The sequence below is a fragment of the Empidonax traillii genome, unplaced genomic scaffold (assembly GCF_003031625.1).
Source record: "Empidonax traillii isolate 1590-97213 ecotype Southwest subspecies unplaced genomic scaffold, ASM303162v1 scaffold14:size4059594, whole genome shotgun sequence".
Taxonomy (NCBI): domain Eukaryota; kingdom Metazoa; phylum Chordata; class Aves; order Passeriformes; family Tyrannidae; genus Empidonax; species Empidonax traillii.
The window spans coordinates 324428-342603 of NW_020955207.1; the positions used below are offsets into that span (position 1 = coordinate 324428).

General features: G+C 39.2%; 1 protein-coding gene across 31 annotated transcripts in view; it reads right to left on the reverse strand.

Annotated features, from left to right (window-relative positions):
* Positions 1-18176, reverse strand: part of CLASP2 (cytoplasmic linker associated protein 2) — a 144821-nt gene that overhangs the window by 97439 nt on the left and 29206 nt on the right. For 30 of the 31 annotated variants that reach the window (XM_027891374.1, XM_027891212.1, XM_027891233.1 and 27 more), the window contains one exon: positions 12632-12702. In XM_027891374.1, the coding sequence (XP_027747175.1) occupies positions 12632-12702 (71 nt within the window). Of the gene's footprint in view, positions 1-7401; positions 7506-12631; positions 12703-18176 lie in introns of those variants that run through there. The other variant, XM_027891422.1, reaches the window with a different exon arrangement.

Consider the following 18176-nt stretch of genomic DNA (forward strand, 5'->3'; position numbering starts at 1 on the left):
ACTAAATAGCAAGATTTAAAATAAAACACTTACTGTTCTTCAACATCTGTACTATATTATTGCTTTAGGCCATGCTATTTGGGCCTCACTGCACTATGTCCAGTGCTGAAATGTTAACAAGTCATGTATCTTTGGGGCAGGGGAAAGGAAAAACTAGAGTAAGGACACAGATGTGCCTCACAGAAGAAATTAAAACTGAAGATTTCTGACAATTTAAACAAATCATAGGCTGATTTATCAGTGTAATGTAGAAACTGATGGGATTCTTCTCTGTTTTAGCACAAAGTAAAATATGTCAAACAACACAGATCTTTTGCATAATAAAATGTCAGAATTAAAGCTGAGAAGGGCAGTAACTTCTGAAGCAGTCGGGATTTCTGGTAAATGAATGAGTACTCCCCTAGAGAGTCTCCCTATCGAGACACTCATTAAAATGAAAGTAGGCAGTTCACTTAAAACAGTGATAACAAAAGAAAAAAAAAAAAAAAAGGCTTGAAGAGAATTTTTACTTCATGCCTGGTTAATTTGTGAGCCACTTCACACACAGAAGACTCATAATTCCTATCAAAAGTGATGGTTTATTGAACTGTTGCAGTCCATCTGAATTTAGACCTCATTTGTGGCCTAACACTTCACTCTGTTGCTTATGCTGCCTTCTAAAAAAGTTACCACTTCAAATATCTTCTTGAAGTATAAACTCCACTATTCGCATTTAAAATATTCTGTGAGCCAACAGCCAGTCTTTGCTCAGTAGGTCTGGTTTCATTAGCGTCTTCATCTCAGCTCCAGAAGTTGTTTCATCCGTTTCTTCACAAATTCCCTTTGCTAGTACATCCAGTATCTACTCTCAACACCACCAGCACTTTCTCCAGCGAATCTAATGACCTATTTTAAAACCAATGTATTTATCACGAAAACAAATTACATTTAGAAACCACTACCCATAAATTGCGATATGACTACATTACTGATGTATTTAAGTGGAGAAAAGTGAGAAAAAAGGACCACCATGTTAGTATTTGCACCTAACTCAGTCAAACAGATATCCATTCATGACATTTCCAGTACTTAAAACAGTCACACAGAAACACTTGGGTTTAATGATCCGAATTTTCAAACTATCACTTATATCACAGCAAGGGTGAGAGAGGCAGATAAAAGTACCATGTTCCTTCATCTCTCACATATATCACAGGTGTATGTCACCACCAAGTGCCATGTGATGTATATCATACAGTATTAACAGGAAGATTTACAAACAGTGAGCTTGACTTGTGATTTACTACTAGAGGCTGACAGTGACAAATTTAATTCTGTCATCAGAGAGATCACTTTAGTAGCAATGTTTGCATTATGTTTTTGTGTGGCCAACTTATATTCAACTCAATTTGCATGCTGAAAATATAGAAAACGGCAAGGCAAACCGACAAATAAAACAGAGGTTCTAGAATAAGAAAGACTAATATGAATACACAGAAATTAAATTTTGAGAGATTTATTTTTCTGAACTTTAGGTCCATGTAGTTCAGGAATTAAAAGTTAATATTAATATCTGCACATGAAAATGTGTACACCACATCACGGAATAAAAGCAGTTGTTAATGGACTCTCAGCTCACTAACCAACCTGATCTCTACCTCATGTATTCAGAAGTGGAGATTAAGAAAGTATGGCAAGTTTACTCTCAATGCTGCCACTTCACTTACAGGGGATAAAACTGGTGGTTTTAACAAGACAAACTCTCCGCACCGCAAACTGGACTTTTACCACAGAATCACAGAATGGTTTGGGTTGGAAGGGACCTTAAAGATCATCAAGTTCCAACCACCCTACCACAGGCAGGGCCACCTTTGCCTAGACCAGGTTGCTCAGAGTCCCATCCAACCTGGCCATGAACACCTCCAGGGTACCATTTCCACAGCTCCTCTGGGCAACGCGTTCCAGCGCCTCACCACCCTCACAGTAAAGAATTTCATCCTCAGATCTACTCTAAACGTACTCCTTTTCAGTTTAAAGCCATTTTCCTTGTCCTATCACTACAGGTCCTTGTAAAAAGTCCCTCTCCAGCTCTCGTGTAGGCCCTCTTTAAGAACTGGAAGATGCTATAAGGTCTCCCCGGAGCCTCCTCTTCTCTAGACTGAACAATCCCGACTCTATCAGCCTGTTTTCACGGGAGAAGTGCCCCAGACCCCTGATCATCGTTATGGCCTCCTCTGGACTTGCTCCAACAGGTCCAGGTCCTTCCTATGCTGGTAACCCCAGAGTTAGACACAATACTCCAGGCAGGGTCTCACCAGAGCGGAGTAGAGACTCAGAATCGCCTCCCTCAACCTGCTGGTCACATTGCTCTTGATCCAGCTCAGGACACAACTGGTTTTCTGGGCTGCCATTACACATTGTCAGCTCATGTCCAGCCCCTCATCCACCAGCATCCCAGAGGCTAAGAAACTCACATCCCATCTGGAAAATCTGAAGTGCCTGGGATACAGTCAGGCAGCTGCAAAAGCATATTTTGATAAAGGAATTGGGCAAGGAAAGAACACACAAATCCTAAACCACAATTCTTTAATAACTAAGGATACTTTTATAAATACAATACACAGAGAGGAATTTCTTATTCAGGTCAATACTATTAAAGAACCTTTACCTCTGAAGGCATTTCAGACACCTGAAATGATCCAACTATAGTTTACTTGCTCATCAGTATTTATTACAGGAAGACTTTATTAAAAATAACATGTAACAATAATGAAATAATACTCGTATTTCATAGATAACAAAGATGAAAATAAACCCTGCAAGGCAAATATCCAATTAGTCAAGTGGAAGATTCTTGTAACATCTATCAAAGAAAAACCTTAGTAGGCTTTAAATTTCTCCTGTGGCTTTTGGCAATTCTCATGTCTTTTTTCAAAATACACCCCTTAAAAAAATTCAGATGATAAAAAAATCCCAACCAACACCCATGTAATACTAGCAATAGTCTGGATTAATCAAAGACATGCAGATACAAACTGATAACACCAAAGGAATTTTTTAATTACATAACTTGTTCTTAAAAACTAACGGAAACAGACGCCAGCACTCCTACCAACCAACACTTTTGGACGATAGATTAAACATACCTGGAAATTTTTTTAGTGGACTCATATTTCATGTTTAGTGAAAACAATCACCACTACCACCACCAAGTTCCCCGGAACTGAACAGCAGAATAGTCCTTAAGACTTTAAAAATATAATTTAGAAACAGAAAGACAAAGCTTACTTGTAGTTATTACTCTAGAATATATCTTTATATATAAAGTGCACTTATCACTGCAGAATCTGTTTTGAGAAATAACTCTGCTTTGTCATATGTCTGCAGTTTTGTTTTTATGTAACTAAAAAAACAAACAAACAAACAAAAAAAAACCACCTCTGAGTTGCATACTTCTTCCTTGAATTACTTTTTTATTCACATCAGTCTTGAACCTTGCTGTATTCATCCATCCTCTGAGTAGGAACTGTGTCTTTTCATATAGCCTTTGGCTTGTTTACACATTCCCTCCCTCTCCCACTCAGTTGTTCCGCTGTCCCACTGTTCTTTCACTGCTATTAGCAACGGTGCGTGCACTTTATAGACAAAACACTAGTCAGAATCTATGTTAATCACTGGGAGTAGCATATGACCTTACTGTGAAAAGAAGCTTTGCACTGGTTTGGTTCAGAACAGCAATCGAATTCCAGCTCACGGTATCTGTCCTCCCTCTCCCAGGCACAGAGAGCAAAGACGTTTCCTGAACCAGTGTGCCCAACAACTGCTAATAACGGAAGAGGAGCGGTGGGGAGCAATCACAGGAAAAGGAGCCAGTGCAGGCACTGAGAAAACACAGGCCCAAACAAGAACAGGAAAGAGGAACAAGTGATGCATTTCTATCCCCCAGAAAAACTTCTGCTGCCATCTATATCCCCACCCCCAGGAGACAGCTCTGAATGGCACAAAGCACCACAGTTATAGCCTGACCAATTTCTAGGCCAGTGTAGTAATTGCTTTATTATCATCACTCACAGGACTCTGCTGGATTAAAAAGCCTCCTACCAAAAGGAAAGGAAAAATCAGAATACACCTCAGAAATCCGTATGTACTACAATTACATATATACACTTTAAATCAAACTAATGTCTCAAACATCTCTGTAACCTCTGTACATTTAATATATGTCCAATCTCTTTTTCAGTCAAAAGTAAAATACTAAAGCTGTACAGCACCCACACTTCACAGAAACTACTAATCAGATTAAAGACTTAGGAAGACAGCCTTCCCTCAGAAGAACATCAGGGAATGAAAGGTAATTGTTCTCGTGCTCTAGGACCATACATACATTAATGAAGCACTTAGAAAGAAGACAAAACCCATAATTTGATATGCATATGTACTAAGATAGAAGGATAATTTCTATTCATAAACCAGTCACATATGTTTTATCATATGAAATCTGACAAGTGCTTAACGTCATGAAACGTCATTACACTGTATGCCATTTACATAAAAATACACTAATAAATAAAGATGTGCTTATTACATAATAGAAAATAGCATACTTAGTATTTACTAGTGCAACAAATGTGTGCACCAAATATGCCCTCTTACAAAGCTGATTATATGCTTTTAGATAGCCCTCAAATACCTTATGTCTGGTACTGCAATATGTTTAGTACCTCTTAAGAAAACCTATGTCTAATCTTCCCTACGAGGCCGTTCGCAGTTTTAGGCAGATGATTTTGTCCTTATCCTAATAACCTTGCTCAGTTGGGATCAAGGCAGTCCCTTGCCTATGAAATAACAGACTAACATCACAGCTTGACAACAAGGTGAGGAAACGCTGTTGGAAGCTGCTGAATTACCAGCCCTGAAGAGAAGGCACAATGCAGTGTGCCGCCCTGCAATTCTGTCAGCCACCTCCTAAACAGCCTAATCTGGTTACCAGCGGATCATGGCAGAAATGCATTATCCTCTCCAAGGAACAAGGAAACCAGAGCGAGGAGTAGTTCCTGGCTGGTTTTTCTCAGCAGCCTCAGAACACAACTTGCAGGTCAAACACAGACACACAGTCATACAAGTATGTGAAATGCCTTTAAGACTGAGGCAGTGCATGCTTTCCCACTGGCACGCATTCAGTACAGTAGAAGTTACGGTCCATTTGTTTGCTGGGCCACAAGCACAGTATTATTTTTTTTTTCCTCTACATTCTTCCAACAAAAGCTTGGAGAGCTTGAGACAGTTAAGATGGGGGCAAACAGAAAATCTGTCTCTTCCCTTTAATCTTCACTTGAGAAATCAGATTAAGATTCAACTGTTAAGCACCATGTTTTATTTACATTTCTGCTTGTGCTCAAGAAAACTGAAAAAAATCCAGAAGGTTCCAATGAGTCAGTATCTTGCATTCAAGATAAAATGTTGAAATTACCACCTCTGTATCACTTGTCCAAACATACTCTGCAATTTTTTAACACATATAGGCTGAGTAAATGAGCAAACGAAATAAGACAAGTAAAAAAATCTGTTCTCTGAAGTATCTGCACAATGCCTTCAGCCTAGTCTTACAAATAAAGTTAAACATACATACTGGCCACAACAAAGTGATATTTTGTCAAGAAATGACATTTCTCAAAGGCTGCAGAATCACTAACCTTAAAACATTATGTTGCATGTATTAGGAGGATGCACAGAATGGCAGCAAAACTTAATTAAATTAGAAAAAACGATCAAAAAGTTTTCCTAATAGTAACGAAGGTTTTGTTTTCCCTGGCAGTTTCGTAACACAACATCAGAAGACTGAATTCCTTGTAAATGTGGTAAGCAGTAGTTTTAAGAGAGACCAACAGCTACATAATCATCCTACACACTGTTAATTGTATCTGGCATTATTGCTCAAAGCTCCTACACAGAATGTCAGCTGACTGCCTGAACAGTACTTTGTTCTTAGTGCCTTTGTTAATGACGAATTAAATTATACAGAAGAGAGCTCCACAGCCACCCTCACTTTATAAACCTCGACCATTACAGAACCACAAAAATCCTATGGTTTTGCCTAGGGAATGCAGTTATTTTTTAACATGCTACAACTTGCACCCTTAATGTACAAATTACCACAATCCATGATGACACCATGGAGAACTGTGTTGCTTCACAGGAAGCAAATAAAAAAGACAGAGAAAAACATTTCCAGGAAAAAAAAAAGAAAAAAAATCTCAACAAGAGGGAGTTTACTATATATTCAGTTCTACAAAGACCATGACTTCTCTTGCACCTTGCAAATGACAAAAATACAAACATCAGAGAACTGCCCGAATTTTATTCAGACTTGTACAGCCCAGCTGTAATTTCACTGCTGTAGTCATGCTCATTATCTCTTTCAGCCTCCAACACATGAAAGAACTAAGTGAAAAACAAACACTTCAGGACGCCTTTAAGAAAGGGTCTCTCTTAGGACTCTTACAACTGCTCTTTTAGCCAATTCAGATAAAAGATTTAACCTTAATCCGTGATCTTTGTAAGACCATCCTCATTATTTAAAACTATATATGTATGTATGTGTATATATATATATATATATATAAACTCATTTGTAAAAGTAATCCAGCTATCCTACTACATCCCTAAACTTGCTGCAAGTCCAATGAACGCCTAAGTTTCTCTGAAAATAACAACGCATGTATACAAAGTCATCAAGGTAATAAGCTCAAAGAAGCTGGCTGTCACGCAAACCCGGGAGGTGTGACAAAGGTAAAACATATGTCTAGTTTTTAACGAAAACACAACAATATAGTCTGAATTGCTTTACTGACCTACTTTCCATTCGTTTGTGTAACAATACACTGTGCGGTGGAGGAAACGTAGTAAGATTCCTTGTCTTTATTAAATATACATCCCCAGCCCTAGCAGCAAGACTCTTCTTTTACGGCTACGCTGAAATAGTATGAATGTCTTCACAAAACAGGGCAGACTAACACAAGCTTGTGTACTAAGCGGTGTGTAGTAAATTCAGCCCTATCTCGCAGAGGGAGCTAAAACACAAGTAACACCGAGAGGCAAGAAGGGTAAACACAACGTCAACATAAAAATGCACAGTGGAACCCGCCAGCGTGGTAAATAATTGAGATCAGGGGCCATCCCAGGAACCCATGCACGGTTAAAATTTCAGAAGAGGTTGGGGCCGCCACGCTGGGTGCCCGCGGTACCCTCGGGCTGCTGCGCGCACCATCCATCCCCGAGCGCCCGGCTCGGGCGGAAGACAACCCCGCCGGGGGGTGGGATGCCAACCTGCCATTCCAACCTCCCCGGCCACCCCCCGCGCCTCCAGAGGGCTGCAGAGAACCCCGCCGCGCCGCCGAAAGGGCAGCGGCGCCCAGCACTCACCGTCCCCCACAGCCATCATGCCCGGCGGTGCCGCGGGAGGGCGGGCGCGGCGGGTCCCGGCTGCCTGCCCGGATGGATCCCTGCTGGATGGATCCCTGCCCGATGGATCCCGGCCCGCTGGATCCCTGCAGCCGCAGCCGCCGCTCCGCTTCAAAATAGCAGTCCCGCCTTCCGCGGGAACCCTCCGCGGCCGGCCCTGCCCACCGGGGCTGACACCGCCCCCGGCCCGCCCCCGCCGGCAGAGGGGCCCGCCGGGATCCCCCGCCCGGCCCGGGGATGGCACCGGCCCCGCCGCAACCCCCGCCACGGGGGGACATCCCACCCCCGACAGGGTGAGGCTTTAACCCTCCCCACGCCGCGCACCGGCAGATGAAGCAGGAGAAGCAGCAGCCCTGGGTCAGGACGGTCAGAGCAGAGATCGACCCAAAACATAACGTAACGCAAAATAAAACAATAGAGACGCAGGAAGCAGAGAGGAGTTTCGTTGAGGAAAGGCGCTGTCTGGGTTTTTGTGAGTTTTCGGAAGGCTTTTTTTTTTTTTTTTTTTCCCTCCTTTGGACACCCCATCGGAAACTTTGAAGAGAAACAGCTTCCAAAAGGCGTGTGGGCATCACACGATGGGGAATTTTTTTGCAGCACTATGGGAATTATAATGAAACCCTACCCAAAACCTGGGCTTCTGATCACGGTTTGTTCCCGAATCAACGTTCTTAAGGGACACAGTGAAGGTAGAAAGAGCGCCATTCAATAAAGTGATTACAAAAAAAAAAAAAAGAATGGCAAGTAGTACCAATTTACTTTGTCTTGGCCATGGAAAAGTTTAAAATTCAGAGAGGCTGTAGCATATGGAGTTACACAGTGCGTGAGAACCATCCATTTGCAGGGGCCGGGCACTGTTCCCCATAGTAATAATACCAAAAAGTCATGCAAATTCTTTAAACAGTGGAAGCATCAGCCTGATGAGGCCCTTTACTTCCAAATGGGCTTTAGCGCCTCATCAGTCAGTAAATTTTCCTATTTAAAATTATAAACCAGGAAAAATAGCAGCTGAAATTGAAAACTGTGGCTACATTCTGACCACTTGCATTGAGTGAGCAAAAGAAATACATGCAGCTCAAAACCCTATAAAATAATCATGGCAGCTATCACAGTATTCCCAAACGATATATATTCATGTTGTGCCACACTGGTGAGCTCCATTAGAGTATGTCGTCATTGTCTCCATAGTAACTATATTTCCAAATAGAAAACAGCAAAGGGAAATAAAAAACACTAGCGTAATGTGGAAAAACAGATACACACTTGTGCTATGGATTTTTATTTGCCCCCTTTTTGTTTTAGGAGAACATTTATCTCAACTGCATCTTTACCACCCCTGACACAGCTCCCCTACGCTGTGATACGTAATCTGTATCGGATTGTACCTGTCACATTTTATGTTTGTAAAGCCAATCCTATGAGCCATTAAACATTAAAATGGAAAAAATGCCCAGGTTAAATGGGGATGTACAGTTTATATTCAGCTCAAATCATTCTATCTACTGAAGATGGCAGAGAGCTCAATATTATTCATTTCCTTACTTTCTTTTAATTCCCTGTCTCAAAAACTAGACTACTACCTGCTAGAGGAATCTGCTTAAATTCTCTCAGTATTTACAAATCTCAGGCAGCGGAAACAAGTGCTTTTGCAACACTGAGATTGGCTGCCAGTTCTGTTTCCATAGAAATGAACATTCATTTGCTGAAAAACAGGGAGGTGCTTTAAAGAACCTTCCCCAGTTTGGAGGTCTATGTGTATTTCTGATGGAGTGAAAGGACAGAACTAGCAGCACGCCTAAGATATTGCTTAACAGGCAAACATCCCGATATGGTTCCCTTAATACGCAACATCATTATGAATGCAAACAAATCCCAAGATTTACATAGCAGCTCATTCATTCACATAATTTACATTAAAGAAATGATCACTAGTTTTGCTATCTGCATCTGAGGGTAAAGGAAGATGGGCAGAAGATAATTATTAAAAAAAATAAAACAAAAGTCAGTTGGAGAGGCAAGCTAGCAGTGGGATATTATTTAAGGCTGTATTTAAGGCTGACTCCTTCTCAGTTCCCGTGTTAGCCATGGTGCCTTTTCATCTGTTGGCTTTAAAAGCTCCTTACTACACCCTGCCCCAATTATTCCACCCATACTTGTTTAAATGTGCTTTCCACCTCATCTACCCTCCAAGAGGAAGTCATTCTCTTATGTTAACTTTTTCCCCTCCTCCTCTTTACAGTTCCTTCAGGGATCAGATTCAATAAAGGAAGAGGGTAACACAAGACTAAAGGGACTGTTCACGCTGGATTCCCCTCTAGCACACTCACGGGGATAAGATGATATTAAATCTACCAGCATGCATAAGAGTGCAGGTAGGATAGCTTTTCCTCTCCTCCCAGTATTTCTCCCACATACCAAAGCGTAACAAATAACACAATGTTTCTGGAACTCTCAAGCATTAAATCAGGTACAAACATATCTTTAAATATGTATTTGTTTTGATTATTAAAATACTACAGAAAACATTTTTGTATTCAGATTGTTTAAGGCTGCGAGCTTTGAGTTTTTATTCTTTTTTTAATCTTTTCCTCCATCCTAAGTACCTGCTGAATAAAAAGACTGCAGAACTGACATTAGTATTATTTGATAAGAAAATCCTAAGTCACATCTCTGGATTCTCAGAAAGTAGGTCAACACACCAAACATTTCCTACCACAGCAGTGCCACTCAGGACTACGAAGAAGATGACATTTCCCACAGCTGTACTAGGAAGCCATTCCCTATCCATCATCACATGCTGAAGAGAACCCCCGTAAGTATAGTCAACTAACTTGGGAGAGTTAACTCCATCAGGCAAAAAGCCTTTCCTTTTGCTGGTAAGAAGGCTCACTACAGGGTTTAATTATATTAAAGCCAATTCAATAATAATTTTTTTGCCCTCTCCACACAGCCTCCAACACATACTTTGGAAACATAACCCTATTCCCTCCCTACCTTCCCAAACCCTACTACAAAATATTCAAAGCACTAAAAAAAAAAAAAAAAAAAAAACAAAAAAAAAAAAAAAAAAAAAAAAAAAAAAAAAAAAAATCCTTAACACTGTAACAGATGTGTTAGACATTAAAATCTGGCGTTTTCCCAGAGATGTCTGATAAAGCTCCTGAAAGAAAACTTGCTAACAAGGCTACAGGAATTCAACAGTAACTTTCAAACCACACTGCAAGCAGTAAATACAAATTCAGAGAATAACAAAGCACAAAGCCAAGATAAAGCCCTAACAATGGAAGAATACCTTTTCAATAACATTGAAAAATTGCCTAGATGGAAGCAACAGATGAACTAGGTTCAAGCAAAAATAGCGAGAACAACGTATGAAGAGGGATTCTGTCTGTGGTATCAAAACAGAATCACAGTAACTTTGCATAGAAATTGCCACCTATAAGACAAAACATATGGTTTATACTGCCACAGATCAGCATTAATATCTGTGTTTTACGAGAGATAAAATCGGCTTAAAACTAAGGGTTATTAGCTCTCTGAAACAGAGACAAAAAGGACGGAAGTGCTACGTTAACTAGTCCAGCAATGTTGTTAATATATTTTCATGTATTTAAATTATTTCAATGCACTCATATTCCCTCATGTAACTTTCTCTGTTCTGCCGAGAACTACCAACAGAAAAAATACACATGTAAAATGAAAATCTGAACCTTTCAAATCTACAGCTGTATTAACTTTAAATGTAAAAGATAATGGTTTGCCCTTTCACAGTGAGTAAATTTACAATCTAACAGAACATTTATGTAAAACCCTTTTCCCCCAAATTAAAAATACTTTCTTTCTTAAAAATACTAATTCTTACAAAGCAATTTTTGAATTATTTAAGTGTTCAAGAATAGCAATGTTTTATTTCAAAGCAAAATGCAGCAGAGAAATTCTCACTACCTCAAAGGAAAGGTTAGAAAAACATATTTCTTTGAACCTACAGTCCCTTCTGCTTCCATCCTAACAAGAAAACGGTGAGAAAATTTAAAATGAAAAATGTATATTTGAGTACATTAAGGAATCGTACGCATCCTGCAAAGTATTTCTACTCTTTTATCGTCACACTTTTCAAATCTAGCAGAGCCTCCTCAGCATAGTTACTGTGAATGGAAAATTAACATCAGAAAACCCTCCCCTATAAAACAAGATCTATGACAGGACCCTGTCAATAGGACCCTGTGGAATGGCCTGAAATTGTGTCGGGGGGGGTTAGGTTAGATATTAGAAAAAGGTTCCTTGACCCAGAGGGGGGTTTGGCACTGGAACAAGGTCCCCTTGGAAGTGATCACAGCACCAAGCATGCCAGAGTTCATGAGGCATTTGGACAATACTCTCCAGCACACGGTGTGACTCTCAGGGATGCTCCTGGGAAGGGCTAAGGGCTGAACTCAATGATCCTTGTGGGTCCCTTCCAACTCAGCATACTCTGTGATTTTGTGATCTACTGATTCCTTACAGAAGATAACAAAGCTTTCAGAACCAATTATATTAAAGCCACTGCCACTACACCTCCCTTCTTGTGCTGTTATGTAAGAGTTTTCTTAATTTACAGTTTTAAGAAAGAATGATGGTTTTGCTTTTTCATACTATAAAACACTGTATCAAAAAACCAGCAGGAAGCAACAAGGATTCTCTGCACAACAGGTTCTTTTTTCTTAACATACACCAAAAATAAAGAGGTCAAACTCAATAAAATCTCAATTTCAACATTTAAGTGTCTTTGAATGTTGCAGTCACCTATTTCTATAATTTAAAACTCCATGTATTGTAATCATGATGCATCATCAGTAAAGTACCATTTTGTTTTAGAAACATACTGTAAGACAGGATGAAGTTTCATCTGATCTTTTCTCCCATGCATGAACACTTTGCAGCATTCTTCTATCCTCTACTGAGCACATCTGCAACTTGTTAAATATTCACTGCTTGTTTCCATGCAGTTTCAACACCTTTTCAATTGTATTCTGACTGCAGTCCAGCAAATACTTCCAGTAGAGCAGTACAAGCTTGTTTCACCAAATGTCTCATTTTCTCAGCATTTACGCATGTTTCTATTCACCCATCTCACGTTGATAATCCTCATATCCAAATATTTGTCTTGTATTAATCTAAAGATGGTTACAAATATATGATCTTTCATACTCACCACTGACACTGCTTAAAATCATATTTCCAGAGTTTCTTACTTCATCAAATTTCATAAAGATTGTTTGCAACCTATAAGGAACAAAAAGAACAAAGTATTTTTATATATTTGAAATCTCACTGGCTACTGGTAAAAACAGAAATATATAAAGCAGTAATACAGAATACACTAGGGATTAAGAGTATCAAGAAACAATTCTTAAAGGATTCATCTTTAGTTGAGCATCTTCACACAAATGCACAGAAAACTAAGTCAACTTAGCAAAGAACAAAACTGAGCATTGTTATTAGCACGATTAAAAACAACATTCTAAAGTTCAGGTTCAGTCATAGTATATATTTGGTTTAGATAGCTGTGATATTTGTTCAAACACAACAGCAAAAAGGTAACAATTTGAACTATGGAATGTTCATGTTGAAAAAAATATGGATTACTATTTAATTTTTTCTGAGACAATTACTAATTTTCCTCAAAACTTTTATTCCTCAAAATTTCCTCAGTTTGGTTATGAAAATACTTTTGTGGTAGTTAGCACTTCTATAGGAAAAAAGAAACAACATTTTTCTAAACTTAAGATACGCTAAACATTTTAGTTATGTCCAACACGCACACCACTGATTTTAACTCTCACAGTAGAAAACCCTCTGCAAATGCTTTGCTACGTGTAAATAGCAAAAACAACAACAAACCAAAAAAAAACTCACAAAAAACACACACCAAAACAAAAACCTCCAAAACTCTCCATTTGCAATCTAGTTCCATAGGGCAAAAAAAAAGAAAGGTGGCTGACAGTTCAACAGCCATTTCTCATCACTTCTGCAGAAAACTCAATAAAAGCAGCGGCAGTATCTCACAGAAAAAACGTGACCCACACACTAGCAATACATTTGTACTGACATAACACATTGTTCAGCTGCAAACACTTGAGAACATTTTCTTACATTTCTCCAAAGACCTTTTTTTGCATTTAGACTATTCAGAATATGTAACACACATTAATTTTTAGCTCCAAGTTTATCAGGACCAAATTCTGATTTTAAATGAACAAAGCTATGAACTACAAATCACTTGACAGTCGGCAAATCTCCAAACAGGCACAGCTTAGTTACACCAACAGAACTAGAGACTACAGTACCCAATTCAAAGTTTGCTAAAAATTTGCACTGAAAGGCTGTCTTTACAACTCACAATCTGAACTATTTTAAGGCAGACCTAGAAAAATGTGTAAGAACAATGCCTGGGTATGAAAATCCTTACAAGGCATAGAGGAGAAAAGTCAAGGACACGCACAGACTTCAACTTCAACACTTCCTGATGCACACACCACTTTTACTCAATGATCCGTGCAGACCTCACATGAGTAAGAGTGACCTCATTTATCTAATAATGAAGAATGCAATAAAATAATGAAATGCAGACAGACAGGGGTAAAAAAGTTTGAGCCTTTCCCTGCACCCTCCCCCAATTTAGGACTCTCACAATATGTTATTTTTACTTTCCAAATACCTCAAAGCAATATGCTACAGAGCAAATTTGTCCTTGACTTAGCAGGCCCACAACAAGAACTACACAAATTCCACAAAAACACCTACCCAACTGCAAGCATCTAAAAAAACCACAACCAACCCCCCGCCCCTTAATCATTTAAGTCAATAACCCATAACACAAACCAGCACTTTTTCTACCATCTCAACTTATCTCAAAACTATATGTTGCTCAGTAGTAGTTTGCCTAATCTTTCCCTAACATACTTGGCAGCCTTCTGTCCAGAACCTATTATCCTTTCCCTTTTGCACCACCATTGCATTTACATCCAGTGCTGCCACAGCAAAATGTCTGAAACAGCAGCAATTCACATATGTCACTGCTTTAATATTAAACCTCAAGTCCTTTAAAGAAAAGATCTCTGGTTTGTAAACCAAAGGCAATTCATACGGAAATGTTTTTTTTTTTTTTTTGTACTTAAGACTCGGAAAAGTTAAACTTCCGAAATTAAATGCTTTATGGGTACTAGCATTTACTAATGACATGTGGAATCCCATTAACATGCCATGTGCTTTCAACCGTACCAAGTGAAAAATTCACACAAGAATCAATACGCATAATAATGCATCAGGCCATAACAAGATGCATTTCATAACAAGAAGTTAATGTGTTTGCTTCATATGCACCATAGGAAGTACTTTCAGCGTTTACCAGGGATTGTGAATTCCCCTCAACCCTGCTGGATTCCACTGCAAACACTGAATTAACAGCGCACCTAGTTAATGAGGAAAACTTAACACTACATCTGAAGGGCTAAAACTGTTATCCTGAGAAAAACTGAACATGACTAGGGAGATTAACAGATTTCCTTTGAAATTTCACTTTAGTTTTTGTATCCTGTAAAGCTGATGTTATCCATTTGGCACACATGCTTTACAGAATTCAAAAGAAAAAAATATTTCCTGCTCTTCTGAACCTAGTTTTCAAAAACGCTTTCCTGAGTGTTTTAAACAGAAGGTAAAAAACAAAATGCTTCCTTATAAATATGTTATAATAATACACATGTTGCCTCTCACTCTGGGCAAAATATTTGATAAACTACTAACTACGAACAATAAAAAACTGTGTCGCCAGTGGTGCAGGCTGCAGACCAACACACAGCACTGCCACTCCTAAAAACTTTCAAAGCATGTCTTTACGACCAGCAGCACACTCTACAGCATTTGTCATAATTACAACAACCAAAAAAATCCATTATAACACAGCTGTCAAAAAGGTAAAGCACTACTGTAGATCCAACCCTCTCTTTAGTACAGCTTACAGGAGCTGTAACTACTACTTTGCAAAGCCTCTCACAACAAGTTTCTTCCTCCCTCTCCTCCCACCCTGCTCTTCTTGCTACCTTTTTCTCATATTTCTTCACAGAGTCACAGGCAGCAAGGCACTATGTGCTAAAGTCTCTAAAATTATTGCAACCACAATCAATTCAAGAATGTTTACAGGAGTTCAGCTCCTGGCAAAAGAGAGCCGGGCCAAGAGGAATCCAAGAATGTTTACATGGCTGGATGAAGACCAGTTTCACCAGCAATGAGGAATGTTCTTTGAGAAGAGCAGCATTATTACTCCCTTTATCTCCTCTCTGCAAGCCCAAGTATGGATATGGAATTGTAATCAATCACTGAAGTCATCAGTCAACAGAAATACTATGTCACCAGTGGACATATCCTTTCTCCAAAAAGACACAGACATCTTCTGCAACTTCACATATGGTAGGAAAACTCTCCACTGACAAAAAACACATGTTCAAGACAGCAGGCCACTTCTGCATGGGCTGTCTGACTGCATGAATGAATGTATGAGGTTGCAGCACTTCAAATGGGGGTTCCTGGCAACCTGCCAAACCCTCTCCTCGGGCAGGCAGGTGACAGGTCTCTATCAAACTATTACCATGTTACAGTGGTGATGTTCCATGGAGGAACACACAGCTTGAGCTGATACGCTCACGTGTTTGGGTGTTCCCAAGGAATGTGCACTACACTTCCAGACTGAAAAGCTGTTATTCATATCATGCTTGATGAAGTTCAACTGTTCATGTAACAGGCCAGAGGGGGATACCTAAAACTTTGGACCTTGTGATGAAGAGGCAAAAGAGCACTGCTCCCGTCTCAACCAGCACAAGGATAAAGAAGAAAGGATGGCAACTAGTTTGTTGTTCATGTCCAAATTCAGTCTAAAGCAGGAAATGGCCCATATGAAACCTTGCACTTATTTCTCCATAGTTCCCTTTTCCAAGAAAAAAAGAAAGGATCTTGCAGACATGTGTCCACATCTGGACACCCAGATGGACCTCATCTACGACATGAACTAGACAGATAAGCAGAATGTGCATACCATATAAAATGTGGTATTCAGCAACGCATACTGCAATATGCTTTAACATTTTAGGATATGAAGTTGTGGCCCTAGACATAAGAACTAAACAAATAACTGGTTTTATTTCTCAAATAACAGTGGGGAAATCTGTCAGATGAATTCCTGAAAAATAAAAGCTTTTAAGGCTCAGACTAAGTAACTGCTATCCAGAGCCATTCTGGATATTTCCATTCAAGGAAGATCAGCCACACAGATTCCATACTATAACAAATTCAATTTGGCCCATATAGAACAAAACCTGTTCACTTTTCTCGGCTCACTGAACGAGAAATAAAACATCAACTTTCAGTATTCACAAATATATTAACACTAATACTTCCAGGCCCAATACCAAAGACTGTCAAACCTCTTTGGCAGCAACTTGAACAATAGGGAAAAAAAACACCAAATTTTCAAGCACTGACTTGATACTGATTTCTAAAAAAAGAACATGCTTCAAGCAAAAAGCACAATACTATTCTCAGATTTGTAAGTTGAAAAATAATAAATACAAAGAGGAGTTAATTGATTTTATTTATAAACAAACTCAAATTAATCTTGGTAAAGAACAGAAATACTGAAAAAAAATAAATTGCACCATGTAGAGTCGAACTACAAAGGTAAGATCCCATATTTTATTCATTACCTAGATTCCAACAGGTCCAATAACCCCCTCTAGAAAATCCAGTATCTTCCATGAAGGCAAACCCTACTGGGTGCAGATTACAAAACCTTTTAAGCCTACTATTATTAAATTGCTAACTATATTTGGCTTTATATAGACACAACATGTATATACCATTTGCATCTTTAAGGAAGCTGAACAATTTCTCAAAACAATGCTTGATTAACTTTCCTGCCTTCCTTTCAGCAGACAGGAGCTCTTATTTTCTGTGCTTTAGGAGCAACTGCATTCAAGCAGCAACATACAGCTCTCTAATGTGTGATTTCTTATGTAAACTATACAAGCCTATGTTGTATTAATTCATGTGTGCACCAAATACTGAAGTAATAAGTTTTTCTGCTAATATTTATGTTTACACAGAATTTTTAGTGCACTGACATGCAGTGAAGGAGCTGCAGTGCAGTTTTTTAAGGCTGAACTCAACAGCTGAAAGCAGCCGTGTCTGAACTACAGATTATCTGTAATACTTAAAACCCTTAAAACCTACACAGACACACAAATATGAACAGAGATTCCCCTCAAAATACTGAATACTCAACATCAAAGATTTTTTTCCCACAGATGATAGCTGCTGCACGACCACATGAAAATTTTAATGCATCTAAGCAAAGGGAAAGCTTCTGACAGGCACTGGGGAAGAAATGTTTTAAATCAGGTCTGCCTCTGAAGGAACAACCGTCTGAGCTACCAGAGAGCTAATCTGTCTTTCCTGAGCTTTGTCAAACGCCTTCTTATTTGAGTGAAGGAGTAAGAAGAGACTACAGGAGCTCTGCTTTCTGTCAGCGAAGGATGGGACAGACTTAGCAGCCTCAACTAAAATAAATCCTAACTCCCCCCTTTATCACAGACTGAAAATTACCACACAAGACACAGCACCAAGACTCAGCTCACATACTGTTTTACAGTAGCCTTGACTGTCAGGTGCAAAACTACTGAGATTCAGTGGCAATAACCCATTTAACA